This window comes from Somniosus microcephalus, chromosome 29 (genome assembly GCF_052327205.1).
Source record: "Somniosus microcephalus isolate GS21.2 chromosome 29, FLI_Smic_1.0, whole genome shotgun sequence".
NCBI classification, from domain to species: Eukaryota; Metazoa; Chordata; class Chondrichthyes; order Squaliformes; family Somniosidae; genus Somniosus; species Somniosus microcephalus.
The window spans coordinates 38,046,811-38,068,541 of NC_141015.1; the positions used below are offsets into that span (position 1 = coordinate 38,046,811).

Consider the following 21,731-nt stretch of genomic DNA (forward strand, 5'->3'; position numbering starts at 1 on the left):
TGAAAAGCAGATTTCCTAACTCCCCATCAGCAACCATTTCAGAGAGCACAGAAAAACTCCTTTTTGTTCTACGGGAAATAAAATGTACTTGAGTTGCCACAAAATCATCTAACCTTGGTTATAAAACCTGCGTTTGGAATACTTCATCCTTTGAACTCTGAGTGAGATTGCTAATTTAGTGGCAATTAATGCTGAATTGGGTGCAGTTTTGTACGGTAAACCAGTGGCCAATAAGAACTGGAATGAAACTGTCGCATAGAACCCTTGCAGCCAAAAGGCAGAGGAAATTCTCGACAACAAACAATGGCCAAATGGTCAAAGGAATTTGAAAATGTGTTCACAAATCTTATTTGATACTTGTTTGCATCGTTTGGTGACCTAGAATAAAATCGGATTTGCCCTTGTGATTGGTTACCATATAATAAATGTTATTATATGCTTATGTGGTAAACTAACGGTAGAATTGAAAAATTCATGTTCCGATCACTAAGGTCGTTTGAGGAATGCCACTGCTGTGATTGTTAGTCACGTTCCCAGTGGGCTTACCAAGAATTTCAGTTTTACAAAGTTGTTGGTGTCGTCACGGACTGCACATGAGCCAATGATTGTGGTGAAAGGGCCAAGAGCGATCGTTCCAGAGTGATGGGCTTGGTTTCCCCCCCCCCCCCCCCCACTGGAAGGGTTCTGATTGGTCCTGTTCGACATCCAGTCAAGCTGGTAATAATCTTCTTGTTCTTTTTCTGATTGGTTGGCTTCACAGCTGAGACGAGCCACCATTTCTAACCCAATAACTGGCGTGCTGGAGACAGCTCATTACAGAATAAGCAAAAGGTAAGCGAGAGCTGTGCCGGCTCCTCTTCACAGTGAAGCTGCTGCATCTTGTTCAAACCGTGCGTGTTTTTTGGAAACTGGCATCCACCGACGTGAAGCTGGGGAAAAGGTGACGACTTAAGAGCAGGGCTGAATTGTCATCACGTCGATGAATTGCAAAAATGTGCGGTGTAGTTCTAATATGTGCCAGCAGCTAAAACAGATGCAATCGCCCATTTCCCCCCCCCCCCCCCCCCCATCCTCACCTTGAGGTTCAAGAAAACCAAATCTTAAGAAGTGAAAGGACACTGAAATGGAACTCGGCCCCAGATATAATACTTGCGCCATCTTCCTTTTCTCTGGCCACCCCCCCCATATCCTGACCAATCATAAGCTTCCAGAATTCCACTAGTGAGTGGTGATCTGGCTGTTCCAGGATTAAATTTGTCCTTTCTCTTTCTGTAGCTGAAGCGTGCCACAGTGCATGACCCTTTGACTGGCCAGTTGACTGTTGCAACTTACAGAGTCTCCAAAAGGTAAGGGGAAGTTACGAGGTACACTCTTAACGGTTCAACAACACTGGACAGGTCTACCACCACACGCATTGACAGTGTGAGCCGCTTCAGCACCTCTGTGGTTTATGGTGGGGGATTTTTTTTTTTTGTCCAACTCCTCAAAAGTCCCGTTGAACTTTGCACTGACTAACTGAGAAAGTGATAAAAGACTTGAATTACCCAGTGCCTGGAATAACAAAGTTCCAGGACCACACGAAGCATTAGTGTGATCTCGGGGGGAGGGTACAAGCAACTAGTCATTTGTATGATGAGGTGTCAATTTTTGCTTCTCCAATCAGAAACTGATTGATTGGAGAAGCAGAAATTACAGCTCGTCAGTGAGTTGAAATTTAAAATGTAAATAAATTCTGAGAGCTAGTTTCTCGACAGGGTTCTCTTGTCCTCTTAATATTTCTAGCTATTTTTTCTTTAATAATGCCACTTGTGTTTGCATAGTGAGACGACTGCTTATGTAAACAGCAGTGGTACAAATCATGCATTTCTGACCTTTCTACAGGAAACTTTCTGGTATCCGGCACGCATGGGACTGACGTGTTGCCGGTTCATCATCAATTCCGGATAACTGAACGCTATAGTAAAAGATACGGAGCTCAGAGCTCCGTATAAAGCAACAAACCCTGTTGCTTACAGCTTCAAAACAATCGGCACAAGTTGCAAGCGTCTCTGTAGCTTAGCAACAGCTTCAGCTACACCCTTGCACAGCAACAAATGGAGTAAAAAAAAGTAATAAAAGTTACCTGAACCGACTCCTGAATTTTGCCGGTGGATAGAGCGTTCCGGTTATTTAGGGGCCGGTTAATCGAAAGTTTCCTGTACTACTTACTCTTTCTCTTAACATCTGATATTTTCCAATGTTGTAGCAAATCTGGAAATGTGTTTACAGATTCATTACAACCAGCACACAAGCACGAATGTCATCATATTGATAACAAGACTGTTTTTCCTCTTGCATTGTGTTTCACTCACTGGTATTTTGTGTTCAATTATGCCCTATATTGTGCATCTCACACACAACACCCTTGGCTCTTGAGCACTGTGTTGCAATGAAGGCAGAGTGTAGCGTATTATCAAAATGCTTATTTTTGTAGAGTGCTAAATCTGACTCTTCGTTTTTTTTACATCACAGGCTTTGCAATTAGCTGTGTGGGTTTTTTTATTCACCAGTGTCTGTTTAAAAATTATAGCAAGTAACAGTCTTCACAAAGTGCTTATTTGCTGGGGAGGGAAGGAATGCTATAAGTGCACGTGTTTTTTAAAATTTGTAAATGGGATGTGGGCATCGCTGGCAAGGCCAGCATTTATTGCCCATCCCTGATTGCCCCTTGAGAAGGTGGTGGTGAGCCACCTTCTTGAACCGCTGCAGTCCGTGTGGTGAAGGTGCTCCCACAGTGCTGTTAGGGAGGGAGTTCCAGGATTCTGACCCAGCGATGATGGAGGAACGGCCGATATATTTCCAAGTCAGGATGGTCTGTGACTTGGAGGGGAACTTGGAGGTGGTGGTGTTCCCGTGCGCCTGCTGCCCTTGTCCCTCTAGGTGGAAGAGGTCGGAGAGTTATTAGTGTGGTGGCTTGAGAGATTGGAGCAACTGTGACATTCAGTCTAAGCTGAGTTTCTCTGTGTATAACCGCTCCCACTAGATCGGCTAAATATGCATTTAAACAAATTATTTAAATTGTTTAAAGCACCTGGGGTTCTTTTCTAGAGAAATAAGAATGTAAGAACTAGGAACATGAGTAGGCCATACGGCCCCTCGAGCCTGCTCCACCATTCAATGAGACCATGGCCGAACTTTTACATCAACTGCACTTTCCCGCCCGATCCCCATATCCTTTGATTCCCTTGGTGCCCAAAAATCTATCGATCGCTGTCTTGAATATACTCAACCACCGAGCATCCACAGCCCTCTGGGGTAGGGAATTCCAAAGATTCACCACCCTCTGAGTGAAGAAATTTCTCTTCATCTCAGTCTTAAACAGCCGACCCCTTATCCTGAGACTATGCCCCCTAGTTCTAGACTCTCCAGCCAGGGGAAACAGCCTCTCAGCATCTACTCTGTAAAGCCCTTTAAGAATTTTATATGTTTCAATGAGATCACCTCTCATTCTTCTAAACTCCAGAGAGTATAAGCCCATTCTACTCAATCTCTCCTCATAGGACAGCCCTCTCATCCCAGGAATGGAATACAAAAGAAGGGAGGTAATACATTTATATAAAACCTTGGTTAGACCACACTTGGAGTGTTGTGTGCCTTTCTAGTCTTCATCTACAAAAAATATATTGAACTGGATAAGAGATTAGCGTGCAAAGTTAAAGCACACGGGATTGGGGGTAAGGTACTGTCTTGGATAGAGAACTGGTTGGCAGACAGGAAGCAAAGAGTTGGAATAAACGGGTCTTTTTCCGAGTGGCAAGCAGTGACTAGATGGGTACCGCAGGGATCAGTGCTAGGACCCCAGCTATTCACAATATATATAAATGAACTAGATGTAATATCTCCAAGTTTGCAGACGACACAAAGCTGGGTGGGCGTGTGTGCTGTGAGGAGGACGCAGAGAAACTCCAGTATGATTTGGACAGGTTGGGTGATTGGGTAGATGCATGGCAAATGCAGTATAATGTGGATAAATGCGAGGTTATCCACTTCGGTGGCAGAAACAGGAAGACAGATTATTATCTGAACGGCAATAGATTGGGAAAAGGGGAAGTGCAACGAGACCTGGGTATCCTTGTGCACCAGTCGCTGAAGGTAAGCATGCAGGTGCAGCAGGCGGTTAAGAAGGCAAATGGTATGTTGGCCTTCATAGCGAGAGGATTCGAGTACAGGAGCAAGGCTGTCTTGCTGCAGTTGTACAGGGTCTTGGTGAGACCACACCTGGAGTATTGTATGCAGTGTTGGTCACCTTATCCTTGCCATGGAGAGAGTGCAGCGAAGATTCACCAGGCTGATACCTGGGATGGCAAGAATGACGTATGAAGAGAGATTGGGTCGATTAGGCTTATATTCGCTAGAGTTTAGAAGAATGAGAGGGGATCTCATTGAAACTTATAAAATTCTAACAGGACTAGGCAGACTAGATGCAGGAAGGATGTTCCCGATTGGGGGGGGGGGGGTGGGGAGTCCAGAACCAGGGGTCACAGTCTAAGGATAAGGGGTAAGCCATTTAGGACTGAGATGAGGAGGAATTTCTTCACCCAGAGAGTGGTGAACCTGTGGCATTCTCTACCACACAAGGCAGTTGAGGCCAATTCATTAAATATATTCAAGAAGGAGTTAGATATATTTCTTAAGGCTAAAGGGATCAAGGGATATGGGGAGAAAGCAGGGACAGGGTACTGAATTTGGATGATCAGCCATGATCTCATTGAATGGCGGAGCAGGCTCGAGGGGCCGAATGGCCTACTCCTGCTCCTATCTTCTATGTTTCTATGGAGAAAGTGCACAAAAGATTTCCAAGTGTGTTACCAGAATTGAGAGGATGAAACTATCAGGAAAGATTGAGCAGGCCAGGGCTCTCTTCTCTGGAAAAGATAAAATTAAGAGGAGACCTGAGAATGGTTTTTAAAATATGATGTGGAGAAACTGTTTCCACGTGTGGGTGAGTCCATAACAAATACAAGATCCCAAAGGATCTGAAAAGTCATCAGGTTTTGGTCTGTCTGGGGTTGGGTATACCAAGCGCCACAAGCACAGCATCTCCAGTTATCTCTTTCTTTTTTTCCTCATTATTAGTGTTGCTGTCCAGCAATCACTGCTCTCTGCAGTGATAATACAGTTTTCTTTTGGCTGGCTGAAGCAGTCTTTCAGAGTTGAGTACAGAGGGTGCCTGGGTGTGTGTCGATCTTTGCAGGCAGACCCCACACAAAATAGTTTGAAAACCACTGCTTTAGGATGCAAGCTTTACCGCAAATGCTCTGCATCGCACTTCTAAATTGGAGCAGGAATGGAGAAGCGAGTAGGGACCAACGTTCCTTTTAAGCTGCGCGGCAGTGCAGCGCTGGTCCTGTGCAGCCTGTGAGCCGGCTTTTAAACAAAAAAAACGCGCATGCGCGGAATTTTGAATGGCCCGTTAAAGGGGCCGCATGGGCCCAAAAGAAAATTAGAGGGAACATTGGTAGGGACTATTGCTATTCTCCACCCACCAATCCTGCCAAGGCCAAGAGCACTAAGGCAAACTGTAACATGCCTATGGCTTCCTCAGCTGAAATTATACCTCCTGTTGCAGCTTCACGCTAATCATAAGCGGGAGCTATCTCCGCATTAGTTCACCTGAGCTCGTTGTGCATTGGAATAAAATGGACAGATTTCCTTTCTCTTTTAAGTTTGAATTACTGTCAAGTTTCTACACGACCCAGCCCCAGGAAATCTCGGTCAGACTTGTAAAAGTGGAACTTGGCTTTTGTAGCTGAAAAATGTGGAAAACCTTTGCGAATTCTTTTTATTACAGGCCAGAGGGAATAGCATGCGCTGTAATTGCAGGGTGCGGAGTCTGCTCAGGAAGGGTCAGCTCTAAAAATAACCTTTATAACCAAGAAAACACTGTTCATTGCAGTTTACAGTTAGCATAGGGAGGTATGGGCTGTATTGCTGTGCGTGATGCGAACAGCTTTTCCTTTCCATTCTCTCTCTCCCTGGTGTCTGGACAGTAAAGCGCGAAATCAAACATCATCTGTTGTGAAATCAGAAATCCATGCATTGCCTTTAGAGACCACAGGGCGGCAACTGGACAGATAGCTTTGTGTATTACCGCTATTCTCCGCTATTGGTCATTCAGTTATCATAGTGTACCCTCTTGGTCTCTTCTGAAGCCTGGATTCTTCTTCAAACATGTCAGCCCCATGTGCACCAGAAAGAACAAGTTTGCTTTTCTGCAGCGCCTTTCACAACCTCGGGGCATCCCAAAGCGCTTCACAGCCAATAAATTACTTTTGAAGTGTAGTCACTGCTGTAATGTAGGCAACGTGGCAGCCAATTTGCGCACAGCAAGGTCCCACAACCCACAATCAGATAAACTGTTTTAGTGATGTCGGTTGAAGGATAAATATTGGCCAGGACCAATGTTCCCCTTAAACTGCGCAGCGCTCCAGGGAACCCGCACAGCCGGCTTTTCAATGTGAAAACCCGCACGTGTGCGGTATTTTGAATGGCTCGCGCAGTCCCTTAAAGGGGCCACACAGGGCCAAAAGAAATTACAGGGAACATTGACCAGGACACCGGGAGCACTCCCCTGCACTTCGAATAGAAACACAGAAGATAGGAGCAGGAGTAGGCCATTCGGCCCCTTGAGCCTGCGCCGCCATTCAATGAGATCATGGCTGATCATCCAAATTCAGTACCCTGTCCCTGCCTTCTCCCCATATCCCTTGATCCCTTTAGCCTTAAGAAATATATCTAACTCCTTCTTGAATATATTTAATGAATTGGCCTCAACTGCCCTGTGTGGTAGAGAATTCCACAGGTTCACCACTCTCTGGGTGAAGAAATTCCTCCTCATCTCTGTCCTAAATGGCTTACCCCTTATCTTTAGACTGTGACCCCTGGTTCTGGACTCCCCGCCATCGGGAACATCCTTCCTGCATCTAGTCTGTCTAGTCCTGTTAGAATTTAATAAGTTTCAATGAGATCCCCTCTCATTCTTCTAAACTCCAGCGAGTATAAGCCCAATCGACCCAATCTCTCCTCATACGTCATTCCTGCCATCCCAGGTATCAGTCTGGTGAATCTTCGCTGCACTCCCTCCATGGCAAGAACATCCTTGCTCCGATAAGGGATAGTACCATAGGATCTTTTACATCCACCTGCGAGCACAGGCAGGGCCTTGCTTTAACCTTTCATCCGAAAGACGGCACCTCTGAGAGTGCAGAACTCTGGGAGATCTGCGGGCTGCTCACAAGCTAGAGATCCAGAACCTCTTAAGGCCTCATCAGAGTCGGCATGAAACTTTAAACTAAACAACATAAGAAGTTACAGCAACTGCTCAGAGCTGAACTAATTGCTATGGACATTAAAATTCAAGAACTTCCACTTAAGTAGAAACTCGTGGAAGAATTTGAAGCTAAATTGAGCAGAGCTTTAGGCCTTTTATGAACATGAATTTGAAGCCTCAACACTGCACTTAAATGTCAGCTTGGATTATGTGCTGTAGACTCTGGTGTACGGCTGACACCCTTGTCACAGAAATGTCACACTTCTAGCTGTGTAATCCCCAATAATGAACGGAAGCTGATTTAAATCAGTCTAAAAAGATGCCCTATCTTGGAGTAGAGAATGGCATGAAGCTGGCCTCCTTGAGCAGCCTCTGGAATAATTGGGCAGCAGCATTCCAATCCCACCGTCCTCTGGGACGGCTGCTGACGTGGCTGTGACATGTACTCGTTTGGCATAACTTTTGTTTTAGCGATGTCACCAGCCCTGCCTTGCTGTGGATATCATATAAACGGCATAAGGTTTTGCCTCGTTTAGTCTCGTCCTCTTTCTTCGATGGGGGGAGACCATGCTGAAGTCAGAAATGTAATGGTTCTCCACAGTCTGACTGCCATCTGGATTTGCAGTCGTGGCTTTGATCGGTTTAACTGTTTATGAGCCAGCCGTTGGTGTGCTCCTATTGCAAGTATAATGGGTAGCTGGGTGTAATTACAAGGCAGTAATCTTATCAAAGGGGTTTGATGACCTCTTAAACTGAGACTGCAACTCGAGCACTTTATAATCATCTATAGAGTGCTGAATTGAGATTCCCTTCTTGAAATTACTCAATAGAAGATAGCTCCTATCTGTCATTTATATGTGTTACCTGGTAATTTGATGGATGGGTCTGTTCTGGGATCTCGTGCTAACGATGGCTGTGGGTGAACTTTGTGTGATGTCTGTCACACTAAAGCATTGATGATTATGGCACCTTTTGCTGCAAATTTATACAGACCGCTTATTTATTTTTTTGACTAAGAAATTCTACATGCAAAAAGAGGGACATGTTAAAAACCACTGTGCGCGTTCCAGAACCCCACCACCCTCTGGGTGAAAACATTTCTCCTCAACTCCCCACCAATGACTTTAAATCTGTGCCCCAAAGATGATCGGACTCAAATTCTGGCAGTGGTGGGATTAGTTTCAGGCCGGTGGTTGAAAGGTCATCGACCTGAAACTTTGACTCTGTTTCTCTCTCCACAGATGCTGCCTGACCTGCTGAGTATTTCCAACATTTTCTGTTTTTATTAGTAAGAAATCTAAGTTTTTAGGTCTCATCCCTTGTTGCCCTCCTTTGTACACTCCCCAGAGCCTTGATCCATTACTAGATGTGGGAACCAAATCTGGGCACAAACCTACACTAAAGCCTTATATAACCATGGTATAGTGTTCTTAATTTTGTACTCTACTGACCCGGTAATACATTCCAGAACCCTGCTGGCTTTCCCGCATTGCTTTGAACCTTCAGTGATTGATCATTGATGGCTCCTGTTTTGTGGTGACTGAGTAAGTCAAATATTGTTTTTTACTGCATAGAATTCTGTGATTTTTTACTGATGGTTTTTGGGTATCGTGTTCAGAGATTCTTGTCTCTTTTTCATGAAAAGTGCAAATCAGTGGTCTTGACAACTGCCCCCGAGTGCCTCTCCTGCTCATTTACTTTTAGTGGTGGTGGGAAGTGCACGGCAGTTTGTTCTAATTTCCCCTCAACTCATCATTTTAAACACATTTTTGGTTTTAAAAATCAGTGTGGATGGACGAACCCAGCCGTGGAAATTATTAGTGGGTTAGGCACTTGATCAAGTCCCTTGGGGGGGGCGGGGGGCATGCTTAACTGACGCTTTCATGTTGCCAGTTTAGTCAGGCCAAACACTAATTAAGGGGAGGCAGCTGGTTCTGTGCCTGTGGGGCGCTGGACTTGCCTAGTCCTACCTTTTCACTGCCCTGTTCAAAATAGTTCCATGCCTGGATTAGACCTGCTTGGCAACATGTGCATAACACAGCGCCTCTCCATATTAAATGGCATCTACTATTTATAAGCCCAGTCACTGAGCTTCTTCAAATCAGCTTGGAACCTATTAATCTGTTCCTTATTACCAATCTTTGCAGACACTTTCATATCATTTGAAAATTTAATACTGGCACCATTAATGCTTTCCTCCAAATCATTAATGAAAATAGAAACATAGAAGATAGGAGCAGGAGTAGGCTGTTCGGCCCCTCGAGCCTGCTCCGCCATTCAGTGCGATCATGGCTGATCATCCAAATTCAAGACCCTGTCCCTGCTTTCTCCCCATATCCCTTGATCCCCTTAGCCTTAAGAAATATATCTAACTCCTTCTTGAATATATTTAATGAATTGGCCTCAACTGTCTTCTGTGGTAGAGAATTCCACAGGTTCACCACTCTCTGGGTGAAGAAATTCCTCCTCATCTCAGTCCTAAATGGCTTACCCCTTATCCTTAGACTGTGACCCCTGGTTCTGGACTCCCCCGCCATCGGGAACAGCCTTCCTGCATCTAGTCTGTCTAGTCCTGTTAGAATTTTATAAGTTTCAATGAGATCCCCTCTCATTCTTCTAAACTCTAGCGAATATAAGCCCAATCGACCCAATCTCTCCTCATACGTCATTCCTGCCATCCCAGGTATCAGCCTGGTGAATCTTCGCTGCACTCCCTCCATGGCAAGAACATCCTTCCTCAGATAAGGCGACCAAAACTGCACACAATACTCAAGGTGTGGTCTCACCAAGGCCCTGTACAACTGCAGCAAGAGATCCTTGCTCCTGTACTCGAATCCTCTCGCTATGAAGGCCAGAAAATAATTTAGATTAAAGACTTAGGGCACAGAACCCTGTATTTAATACAAATAAATCATAGCCTCCAAAGGCCGTGGCTTGAATTTAATTATGCCTTTTTGTATTCGAGTTGTCTTGTCATTAGAGCTCATCGAAACACCACTCCTTTTGTTCAGAAACAACAACCACTTTCATTTATATAGCGCCTTTAACTTAGTAAAACATCCCAAGGCGCTTCACGGGAGCGTCATCAAACAATATTTGACTCCGAGCCACGTAAGGAGATACAGGAAACTTTGTGCTATCCGGCACCGACGGGACCGAGCTGTTGCCGTCCCATCAAAACTGCCGGACAAACCAGCGCTAATGTTGAAACATAGAGATTTTGAGCTCCGTATCTGGCAACAAACCCTGTTGCTTAGCAACAGCTTCTAAACAGTTGGCCGTACCTTGCAAGCGTCTCTGTAGCTTAGCAACAGTTTCAGCGAGACCTTGCAGAGCCTGACTGGTGAAAAAAAAGCAACAAAAAGAAAAAAAAACCTAACGAAACGGCTCCTGATTTTTGCCAGTGGCTCGAGCATTCCGGACAGTTAACCTCCGGATAAACCAAAGTTTCCTGTATTAGGACAGATGACCAAGAGCTTGCTCAAAGAGGTAGGTTTTAAGGAGCATCTTAAAGGAGGGCAGAGAGGTTTAGGAAGGGAATTCCAGAGATTGGAGCCCAGGCAGCTGAAAGCACAGTGGCGGAGTGATTAAAATCGGGGATGCACAAGAGACCAGAATTGGAGGAGCGCAGAAATCTCGAAGGGTTGTGGGGCTGGAGGAGATTACAGAGATGGGGAGGGGCGAGGCCATGGAGGGATTTGAAAACAAAGATGAGAATTTTAAAATTGAGGTGTTGCCATACCGGGAGCCGATGTAGGTCAGCGAGCACAGGGGTGATGAGTGAACGGAACTTGGTGCGAGTTAGGACACTGGCAGCAGCGTTTTGGATGAGCTCAAGTCTACTTCAGATCCTTTCTGACAGAAAGAGAAATAAACACGAGAGAGAGGCGCTAAGATCTCTGCTGGCTCACAACTTGGGCATTGAGTCCAGATTCTTACTCCTGCCCATCTGTCTCTTTGTTTTAGCTTCAGGACTGATATTTGGAAACTGCTCAAAAGTATGCAGGGAATGTTAGCAAAATTGCTGACGAGAAATAAAGCACGTTGCACAGCATTCTCGGAAATGTCTGGGGAAAATAACTGGAGAAAAGCTATGAACTGAAGTTTTTTTTTTACTAACTCTCTAATCTCCCATGGCATTGCTCAAAGTTGTTAGGTGCTAACATGAACAGTTACTTTTAAGGTCCCTGCTCAGGCACTCCCTGCGGGGAAGCGATCTAAATTGATGCTGAGATCAATTACAGGCAATTGCTGTTAAAAGTTTCTTCAGAATAGCAGCTGTTTGGCTCCTCCAGAAACCCTCATCACATTTAAAAAGTACAGTACAGGAAACTTTGGTTTATCCGGAGGTTGTATGTCCAGAAACCTCGATCTACCAGCAGAAATCAGGAGCCGTTTTGTTAGGTTTTTTTTCTTCTCGTGGCTTTTTTTTTCCAACAGTCAGGCTCTGGAAAGTCTCTCTGAAGCTGTTGCTAAGCTACAGAGACGCTTCCAAGGTACGGGCCGACTGTTTAGAAGCTGTTGCTAAGCAACAGTGTTTGTTGTCAGATACGGCGATGAAAAGCTCCGTATGCTTCAACATTAACGCTGGTATGTCCGGCAGTTTTGATAGATCGGCAACAGGTCGGTGCCGGATATAACAGTGTTTCCTGTACTTGGATATGCACTTGATGCGCCGTAACCTACAGGGCTATGGACCAAGAGCTGGAAAGTGGGATTAGACTGGATAGCTCTTTTTCGGCCGGCACAGACACGCTGGGCCGAATGGCCTCCTTCTGTGCCATAAACTTCTATGATTCCTCGTTATTTCGATGACCTGCAGGTGGTTAGCTCTCGAGGTCAGAAAAACAGCAGGAAATAACGGGTTTTTTTTTGTACTTTTTTAAGATGGTTCAGTTATGCTTTATTTTGTTCAAAGTGTGACATCTGGAGTGTGATGGATGTGCTCAAAGCTTTTATATAACATATAGAGGGTCTCTCGCCATGGCAGGCTGATTACAGGAAACTTTGTGTTATCCAGAGGCTAAGTGTCCGGCAAGCTCGAGCCACCGGCAAAAATCAGGAGCCGTTTTGTTAGGTTTTTTTTTTCTTCTCGTGGCTTTTTTTTCCAACAGTCAGGCTCTGCAAAGTCTCTCTGAAGCTGTTGCTAAGCGACAGAGACGCTTCCAAGGTACGGCCGACTGTTTAAAAGCTGTTGCTAAGCAACAGTGTTTGTTGCCAGATACGGAGCTGTCCGTATGCTTCAACATTAACGCTGGTTTGTCCGGCAGTTTTGAGGGAACGGCAACAGTTCGGTCCCGTCGGTGCCGGATAGCACAAAAGTTTCCTGTAGTTATTGCACCCTGCCAATAGTTTACAATAGATGGACATTTTTTGGGGGTTGGGTGAGGGGGTGTAAGAATCCACGGTGGCCTAACATAAAACTACTGTACACTTGGGAGGTTTTATTATCTGTTCTTCAAAATTAGTTTCTTCAATTATCGGACATTTAGCTTCAGTGAATTTTCGTTGTGCTGCACTTCACTCTGGCCGGCGATCAGCATCGGAAAGTAAGGCTCGCGTTCAGAAAGCCACCTTGTGACCCCCAGCATTGATTGGTATTGAAACCTGAGGACTGACTGTCGGAGAGTTTCACTTGTTCTCGGCTTGACTGATTTAAACGGAACAGACATCGGGAAGAGGGTGCAGGAAGAGTGGGAATTAACTGGAGAACTCGCCCCATCCTGTGGAAACACGGACCATGTTGATCTGCAGAGGGGAGAAAAAACCTATGAGCCAGGTTTTTCGCCACCTTTCTGTCTGATAGAAGGCAGAAGACAAAAGCCTTGACAAATCACAAAAGTATTTAATCAATAAATTAAGTTGGCCTAGGTGAAGAAAAGTTTAGCCGCAGTTGGCTGCTCCTCAAGGTAACATTTCTGGTGGAAGCAGCCATTCCGTCTTAATATCTGCAGATTCGTTTTAGAATTCAAGGTTGGAAGATTTAGGATTTTTTAAACGAAGGAGCATTTTTTTTGTACATTTAGTTAAATGTGTGTGCAGGAGGTTATAGTTTCCGTGAGTGAAAAGAAAAGAACGACAGACTTGCATTTATATAGCGCCTTTCACGACCACAGGGCGTCCCAAAGCGCTTTACAGCCAATGAAGTACTTTTTGAAGTGTGGTCACTGTTGTAATGTAGGAAACGCGACAGTCAATTTGCGCACAGCAAGCTCCCACAAACAGCAATGTGATAATGACCAGATAATCTGTTTTTTAGTGATGTTGATTGAGGGATAAATATTGTCCAGGACACCGGGGAGAATTCCCCTGCTCTTCTTCAAAATAGTGGCCATGGGATCTTTTACGTCCACCTGAGAGGGCAGACGGGGCCTCGGTTTAACGTCTCATCCGAAAGACGGCACCTCCGACAGTGCAGCACTCCCTCAGCACTGCACTGGGAGTGTCAGCCTAGCTTTTTGTGCTCAAGTCCCTGGAGTGGGACTTGAACCCACAACCTTCTGACTCAGGCAAGGGTGCTGCCCACTGAGTCACGGCTGACGATAAACTTTGGGATTTGTGAAAGCAGCGACAGCTCCATTATAACTATTTATATTAGTCAATAAAGTTTGAAACTAGGCTCCAGTTTAATATCCGTTGCTACAAAAAAGCTCTATAATGAGAGAACTGTAATCTGAAAGTGCAATAAAGGAAGGCTGGTGCAGGGATCCAGCATGCTAGAATAGGGGTTTGCAAGTGAGATTCCTAGGGTAAGTCATTTATTATCACTCAGAAACTGGCATTTGCACTGCCTCTGTGTAAAATTTTAACACGAGGACAGCAAATTACATGACATGGTAAACGTAGAAATTTATGGTGTATTGCATCGTGCCAAATCGCTTCATCTAAGCACTTTCATGACAAACCCTTGATCTCAGCCATGCCATTGAGGTGAGTCATGGAGAAGAGGCCAGCATGTCCTCTCCCCTCCTGGGGAGATGGCCAAGTAACTGAACTGGAACTCACCCCAGGGTATACCAGCTGCACCCCTATTGGAGCCTGGTACAGTGCAGCATTTGCCAAGGACCAGGAGCAACAGATTGGCTGCCTCGCCTCTCCACTAAAGGAAGTACTTCATGTGCTACAGTAAATGTTTTAAATGTGCTTTAAATTATGTGGTAACTAACTGGGCTGGTTATTTTGAAATTTAATGGCTCATATTCTTTCCCCCCCCCCCCCCCCCCCCATTTTTTGTCTTCAACAATAACAACTTGTATTTATATAGCGCCTTTAACATAGTACAGGAAACTTTCTGGTATCCGGCACGGACGGGACCGGCGTGGTGCCGGTCCATCAACAATGCCGGATAACAGAACGCTATAGTAAAAGATACGGAGCTCTGTAAAGCAACAAACCCTGTTGCTTCAAAACAATGGGCACAAGTTGCAAGCGTCTCTGTAGCTTAGCAACAGCTTCAGCTACACCCTTGCACAGCAACAAATGGAGTAAAAAAGTAATAAAAGTTATCTGAACGACTCCTGAATTTTGCCGGTGGATAGAGCATTCCGGTTATTTAGTGGCCGGTTAATCGAAAGTTTCCTGTAAAATGTCCCAAGGTGCTTCACAGTGTTATAAAACAAAACTTGACACCGAGCCTCATGAGATATTAGGGCAGATGACCAAAAGCTTTGTCAAAAAAGTGGTTTTAAGGAGCATCTTAAAGGAGGAAAGAGAGGCAGCGGGGTTTAGGGAGGGTATTCCAGAGCTTAGGGCCTGGGCAGCTGAAGGCACGGCCGCCAATGGTTGAGCGATTTAAAATCAGGGATGCGCAAGAGGCCAGAATTAGATGGTCGGTGGGGCCCACTTCCGCTCACCTGGAGGCCGTTGCGTCTCACCTCACCGAGCACACCGATTCCCCAGCGCTGCACTGGCTCCCGAATGAGCCCAGGGAAGTGGGAACTCCCGACTCTGCTCCCCCCCGCCCCCCAGCCACATTTCCCTGGTAACGGGTGGGCGTAGGTGCCACCCCTTTACAAAGCAGGCCGTGAAACGGCGATAACAGCAGAGAGCTGATGCATCTGGATCCTGGCCATTTTCCGGTGGGTTATATGCACGTAATTGGATTGGTTTTCTGGAAGTTTTATGAGCATGCTGTCTCAATTCCTTGCAAAGATTATTTGAATATATTTTAAGGATGGTGAATAGTTTGACACGCATGATGGGCGTTGGTATGTTTGAGTATTGCTGCCTGCTGCACACGTATATTACAGATGGGGAATAATTCAGTGTGTATCGCAGCATTCAGCAGTTGGCACAGATGAATTTAAACAGCTTAAGTTCCTTTAACTTCTTTTCCTGTACTCTGCTACGTGTCCATACAAGCAGTTCAGGCTCCGCGCAGGCATAAGAAATACTTTAAACAGCTGTTAGAAGTAGCTGAAAGAGAAGCACATAGCCTTCTTTAATCAAAAGCGATGTCCTTAAAAGGAAAGTCTAATGGATTCCTTTTTTGTCCAGCGTATTCCTGCATCTTACGTAGAAAAATAATAGACTCGTCATTCTTTTATTAACAGTTTCTGATAAAGGTGTCCATTTTCTTGGCACTGTGGAGACCCTCGAGTCTGTTCCCCCTTACCGATTGGGAATACCCCACACAGGCTCGGTAGTAAACAGTGGGGGGACTGCAGCTTTGGACGGACCTGGCTAACCACTTAGCTGGTTGGGGATGCAAATTTCAGTTTTCATTTTTAAGCAAGCATAAAATCAAACAATGAATCTGTTATTTTTCTGAATAGAATGAGGGAGTGGTTGAATGGACAGTACTTTCCCTTCCCCTCCAATTGTTGATTATAGTTTCAGTCCCGTCTATAGGATCACAGGCAACTTTCACTGTAGACATCCATTGCAAGAACTAACCTTCTATACGCATTTCCTTCCCCTCACCCTACCCTCTGGCTATCTGTTAATTTTGCTTGTTTTCCCTCCTCCTCCTAACACACCCACTGACAGCTTTAAACTAATTTGTGAGCCACAACTGCTTTTGCCTTGCGATGTAAGTTACTCCTTATCCTGTTTCATTTGTCATTTAAGCCTAGGAAATGACACCGAGCAACATTAGTGTGGGAACGCTAAACACATTTGGATGAAATTACATTGTCTGTTTTCTCAGGAGCATCCGAGCTTGTGAGCTGCTTAAGTGTTTACTGTGGAGCCTCGGGGCTACATCTGATGTTTAAATCCACGCTCTACATCAGTGTGCAGAGACGAGCAGATCCTGGTGATGTGACTTGAGGATTTATCCACTAACGATAGGAGCTTAACTGGGTCGATGCTGAGAGATTGTTTTCTCCTGGCTGGAGAGTCTAGAACCAGGGGTCACAGTCTCAGGATAAAGGGTCGGCCATTTAAGACTGAGATGAGGAGGAATTTCTTCACTCAGAGGTTTGTGAATCTTTGGAATTCTCTACCCCGGAGGGCTGTGGATGCTCAGTCGTTGAGTATATTCAAGGCCAAGATCGATAGACTTTTGGACTCTAGGGGAATCAAGGGACATGGGGATCGTGCGGGAAAGTGGAGTTGAGGTCGAAGATCAGCCATGATCTTATTACAGGAAACTTTCTGGTATCCGGCACGGACGGGACCGACGTGGTGCCGGTTCATCAACAATTCCGGATAACCGAACGCTATAGTAAAAGATACGGAGCTCAGAGCTCCGTATAAAGCAACAAACCCTGTTGCTTACACAGCTTCAGAACAATGGGCACAAGTTGCAGGCATCTCTGTAGCTTAGCAACAGCTGCAGCTACACCCTTGCACAGCAACAAATGGAGTTAATAAAAGTTACCTGAACCTACTCCTGAATTTTGCCGGTTAACCGACATTTCCGGTTATTTAGGGGCCGGATAATCGAAAGTTTCCTGTAAATGGCGGAGCAGGCTTGAGGGGCCATATGGCCTACTCCTAGTTCTTATGAGGCGTCGGTGCTAAAAACAGCCCTTTTTACAAACCCATAAAATTCAAACATGCCAAACAAGTGAGAAATAAGAGTAGATGTAGATGGGAGTTGACGAGTCTAGGCTAGGCTTTGTAGCCTGGCGTGCCATGCCTATAGCCCCAGGGACATAGCTTAGACACACGAGTACTATTTTAATGGAGGTATTGACGCTTTCAGTTAATAAATGCAAACTAATTTCATAGGGACACTAATATCGCTCAGCGCAATCTCTAGGCTATCTTTTTAAACTAGGTTGTTCGCTAGTAAACATTTACTCAATTTTTGCCGTTGCAAGTTAAATATTTTGAGAAAAGTAAAGTTTGAAAAATATCTTTGAGGAAATCTTGGGGGTGAAATTCTTCCTGTCAAAATATTTACTGCAACGAGTTCCCCCCGACACCCCCCCCCCCCCCCCCCCCCCCCCCAATCCCTTTATCGCTAGTCATTTGTGATTTTAAGTTCACCATACATGCCTTGGGTTCTAAGGTCAGTTCAGAGTGGGGATGAAGCAGCTATTTATTTATGCTGGCACAAGTTTTATTGTGCAGATTCCACACATTTTTGATGGCTCTCCTTAAATGGCTTATCCTCGGTGGTTCTAGCTATCTGGTTAAGACCAGTTTTCAGTAAACTCCTCGTACCTCTGAAGTTCCTCTTACAAAATAGCTTTTTACACGCGATTTGTCTGTAATGCATTTCTTAATATAATGAGCAAGGTATTTAATGCTGCCTTTGTTTGTTTTGCATTGGTTACACTGTTCAGGTGGTAGAGCCTGGTTCCACAATACTTATTCAGATTCAATAATGCAAAATGTCTGTGTAAAATGAACACTTGGTCATTGTGCTGGCAAAGATTCTGTATTTCATCAGTTGAGGCATTAGTTTCCATTGATCTATAAAGGAAAGAACTTGTGCCTTCCGCATCCTCAGGATCACTCAAAAACGCTTCACAACCACCAAAGTACAAAGTGTAATCACTGTTGTAATTTGGGAAACATAATTTGCTACATACAAGTCCTCTCAAACACCAGTGAGATAAATGACCAGATAAACTGTTTTTAATGAAGTTGATTGAGGGATAAATATTGGCCAAGACACTAGGGATAACTCCCCTGCTCCTCTTTGAAATAGTGCTACAGGATCATTTACATCCACCCGAGAGGGCAGACGGGGCCTCAGTTTAACGTCTCACCCGAAAGACGGCACCTCCGACAGTGCAGCACTCCCTCGGCACTGCACTGGAGTGTCAGCCTTGATTTATGTGCTCAAGTCCCTGGGGTGGGACTTGAACCCACAACCGTCTGACTCGGAGGCAAGTGTGCTGCCCACTGAGCCACAGCTGACACCTAAGTTAGAATCTTGTGATTGGGCTAAACAAAGGCGGCTTATTGCGCAGGAGTAGATAGTAAGTTAATTACAACTAGATTGTAGTTATAGGTAAGTATTTTACATGGAATTTGGATTTTCTTTTTAAACTGTAATTGAACATTTGTTCCAAGCAAGTTCCATTATAATTGCACACGGCCAGAAAATTAACTTTTTGCAATTGTTTGAAATTCGATTTATTCTATAAAAACTGACCGGGAAAAGGGAGATGCAGCAACTTCACTACTGAACAATATTAACAAAGAACAATGAATTCTTCATTGACAAAAAATTGTAATCTTCTGTAAGTTTACTGTGTATGGGTGCAGTGCTTAAACTTTAGAGGGCCGATTGCTGTAAGTGTTTGCACTGCTTAATCTGTGTTTTGCCCCCGCAGTTAAGGTCCATCTGGTTAACATTGCAGCGCTACCAGATTATTCTTGAGTATTGCCTGAATCTTATCCATGGTTGTAGACATACTCAGGATGGATGATGCCACGTCCGAGTTATTCTGAGATGTATGTGATTTTATTGCTCGGGAATCCATGCCCTTGAAGGCCAGTTGTGGAGTAATGTAGCTATTGTGGGTGGAACAGAATCTGCAGCTCCATTCCATCTGGATTTCCTTTCTGTAGACAAACCACCTTCTGGGCGGGGCAGTGGCCAATAAAGAATAAATATACAGGAGGAGATCTTAAGTTATTGGTCTATTTATAGTGGTACCATTTATAAAACTATTCAAATGTTTTTAAATTCATTCATGGGATGTGGGCGTTGCTGGCAAGGCCAGCATTTATTGCCCTCGAGAAGGTGGTGGTGAGCTGCCTTCTTGAACCACTGCAGTCCGTGTGGTGAAGGTACTCCCACAATGCTGTTAGGAGGGAGTTCCAGGATTTTGACCCACCGGCGATGAAGGAACGGCGATATATTTACAAGTCAGGATGGCGTGTGATATGGAGGGTAACTTGCAGGTGGTGGTGTACCCATGCGCCTGCTGCATGGTGGTAGAGGGCGCATTTGTGCTGTTACACCTCTAGAACAGGTGCAGGTAATATCTTTGAAGTACAGATATTCATGGCTATTTCGCATTAAGCTACTGCCCTTAATAGGATACCAGAATGCTGGTGGGAAAGGTGTTGCGGCAGATATATCAAGAGCACCTGCGGAAGCTATATAATGCACTAACTTGAACAAACCATATTTTTGCCTCCGCTCAGTGCTTGGCTGTCAGGCTATGAAGACCCCGTCATTAATCGTATTAACCAGAGGATACAAGACCTCACAGGGCTTGATGTTTCCACAGCAGAGGAGCTGCAGGTAGGTGTTGAACTGAACTGTGTGCAAAAAGATTTTATTGAAATGGAATTGACCCTTTATGAATAGGGAGCTGGGTATTTATCCCAATAGAAATGACCGTTACAACCACGTGGTATATATATTTTTTTAAAGTAGGATGCAATATTACAAATCGGAGTTCTCCGTAATCGAGCAGCACCTGGTTTGGAATATGTGGCAGAGCCTTTTGTTTGTGAATGCAATCAATGAAATTAAAGAAAGGAATAGTGGACCCCCAATTTCAGTAGCTAAGATAAAAGCAAAATACTGCGGATGCTGGAAAGCTGAAATAAGAAGAGAAAATGGTGGAAATACTCAGCAGGTCAGGCAGCATCTGTGGAGAGAATACAAGTTGTTGTTGAGAAGAAACAGAGTTGACTTTTCTGACCAGTTCTGATGGAAGGTCATCGACCTGAAACGCTAACTCTCTTTCTTTCTCCACAGATGCTGCCTGACCTGCTGAGTGTTTCCACCATTTTATCTCTCTATTTCCAGTAGCCAGGACCTTAGCCCTTGTTGCAAACTTCTGTTACTAAGGAGTCAGGTAGTGTTCTGCCCCCCCCCCCCCGCCCCCACAACAATGGCTAAAATGTTAGGTAGCATTTTCCCAGCTTCTCCGCCTCCCGCTTTAATAGCCAGGATAAAGATTAGAATTTCCAACTTCAATAGCCAAGGTGTTGGGTACCATTTTCTCTCTCTTCCCCTCCATCCAACTTTAGTAGCCAAGGTGCTGGGGATGAGTTAGGATTTCTCATTTGTTTCAAATATGTCTTTTCAGGCTATGCGGTGCAGTCCAACTGACAGCTGCTGTTTTTGTAGCGTTGGGTTCTGTGTATAAAGCAGCAGCATTTTTTTTGCTTTTTTCCCCCCCCCCCCACCCCCTTATATTTGGAGGGCTCCTCTGTTACTCTATACCTTTTCTCCAACAGGTCTTGCACTGTCAGTTAGGTTCTGTAGGTGAGTCTGCCCCTTCATTTTATACGGTACGTTTATAACCAGTGCAACGGCATTGGTGCCTGAAACGTGGACACAAATCTTTAGTGGCACAGGCCACGGCTAATGAAGTTAGACTCTCAACTTTTGCTGTCTTTTTTTGTTAAATCGACGCAGTTGTTCAGGGGGAGAGATGATCTCTAATACCAGCTGTGAAAAGTGTATCTGCATGGATTCTACTGTACCGGTTAAAGGATTGTGATTTTTTTTTTTTAAAGCCTGAACAACATCTTTCAGGAGGGAAGAGGTAAAAATTGGGAGGGATAGAAGGTCTGTTCAGACCAGATTTTACTCTACTGCAAATTACCATCATGAAACTGCACTTTATTGGATTCTATATAAACCTTGAATTTTATTCTGGTAACTAAACCAAAGCCATTTGTGAAGCAAGTACACTTGACACAACAGAAATCTTGACGCTTGATAAAACTTCCATTTTTGGCCAAACGGTCTCATTAAATGAACCATTAAAACTCTGTATAAGAAAGTAATTTGTCCTTTAAATACTCCTCGAATGAATTTTGTTAACCGTAACGTCAGATTTACATTGGCTGATCAGAGTATGCCACTTGACTCCTTGAAGGGACACTGCCTTCAGGGAGCTGTGAGGATTCCGGGTAAACCCTGGGAATGGATAAGAAACTGGCTGAAGGGCAGGAAGCGGCATGTACTCGTTATGTTAGGGGTGGGAGGGAGAAGTACTGAGTGGCTTGCCTTGGGGCTCGGTATTGGGACCGCTATTGTTTCTAATTTACA

At 44.7% G+C, this 21,731-nt stretch overlaps 1 protein-coding gene across 5 annotated transcripts in view; it reads left to right on the plus strand.

The window, feature by feature from the left end:
• The window catches only part of LOC147098655 (prolyl 4-hydroxylase subunit alpha-1-like), a 121,577-nt gene that overhangs the window by 84,131 nt on the left and 15,715 nt on the right, over nucleotides 1-21,731 (plus strand). For all 5 annotated transcript variants that reach the window (XM_085970635.1, XM_085970634.1, XM_085970636.1 and 2 more), the window contains 2 exons: nucleotides 761-831; nucleotides 19,865-19,964. In XM_085970635.1, coding sequence (XP_085826761.1) covers nucleotides 761-831; nucleotides 19,865-19,964 — 171 coding nt within the window. The remainder of the gene's footprint in view (nucleotides 1-760; nucleotides 832-19,864; nucleotides 19,965-21,731) is intronic.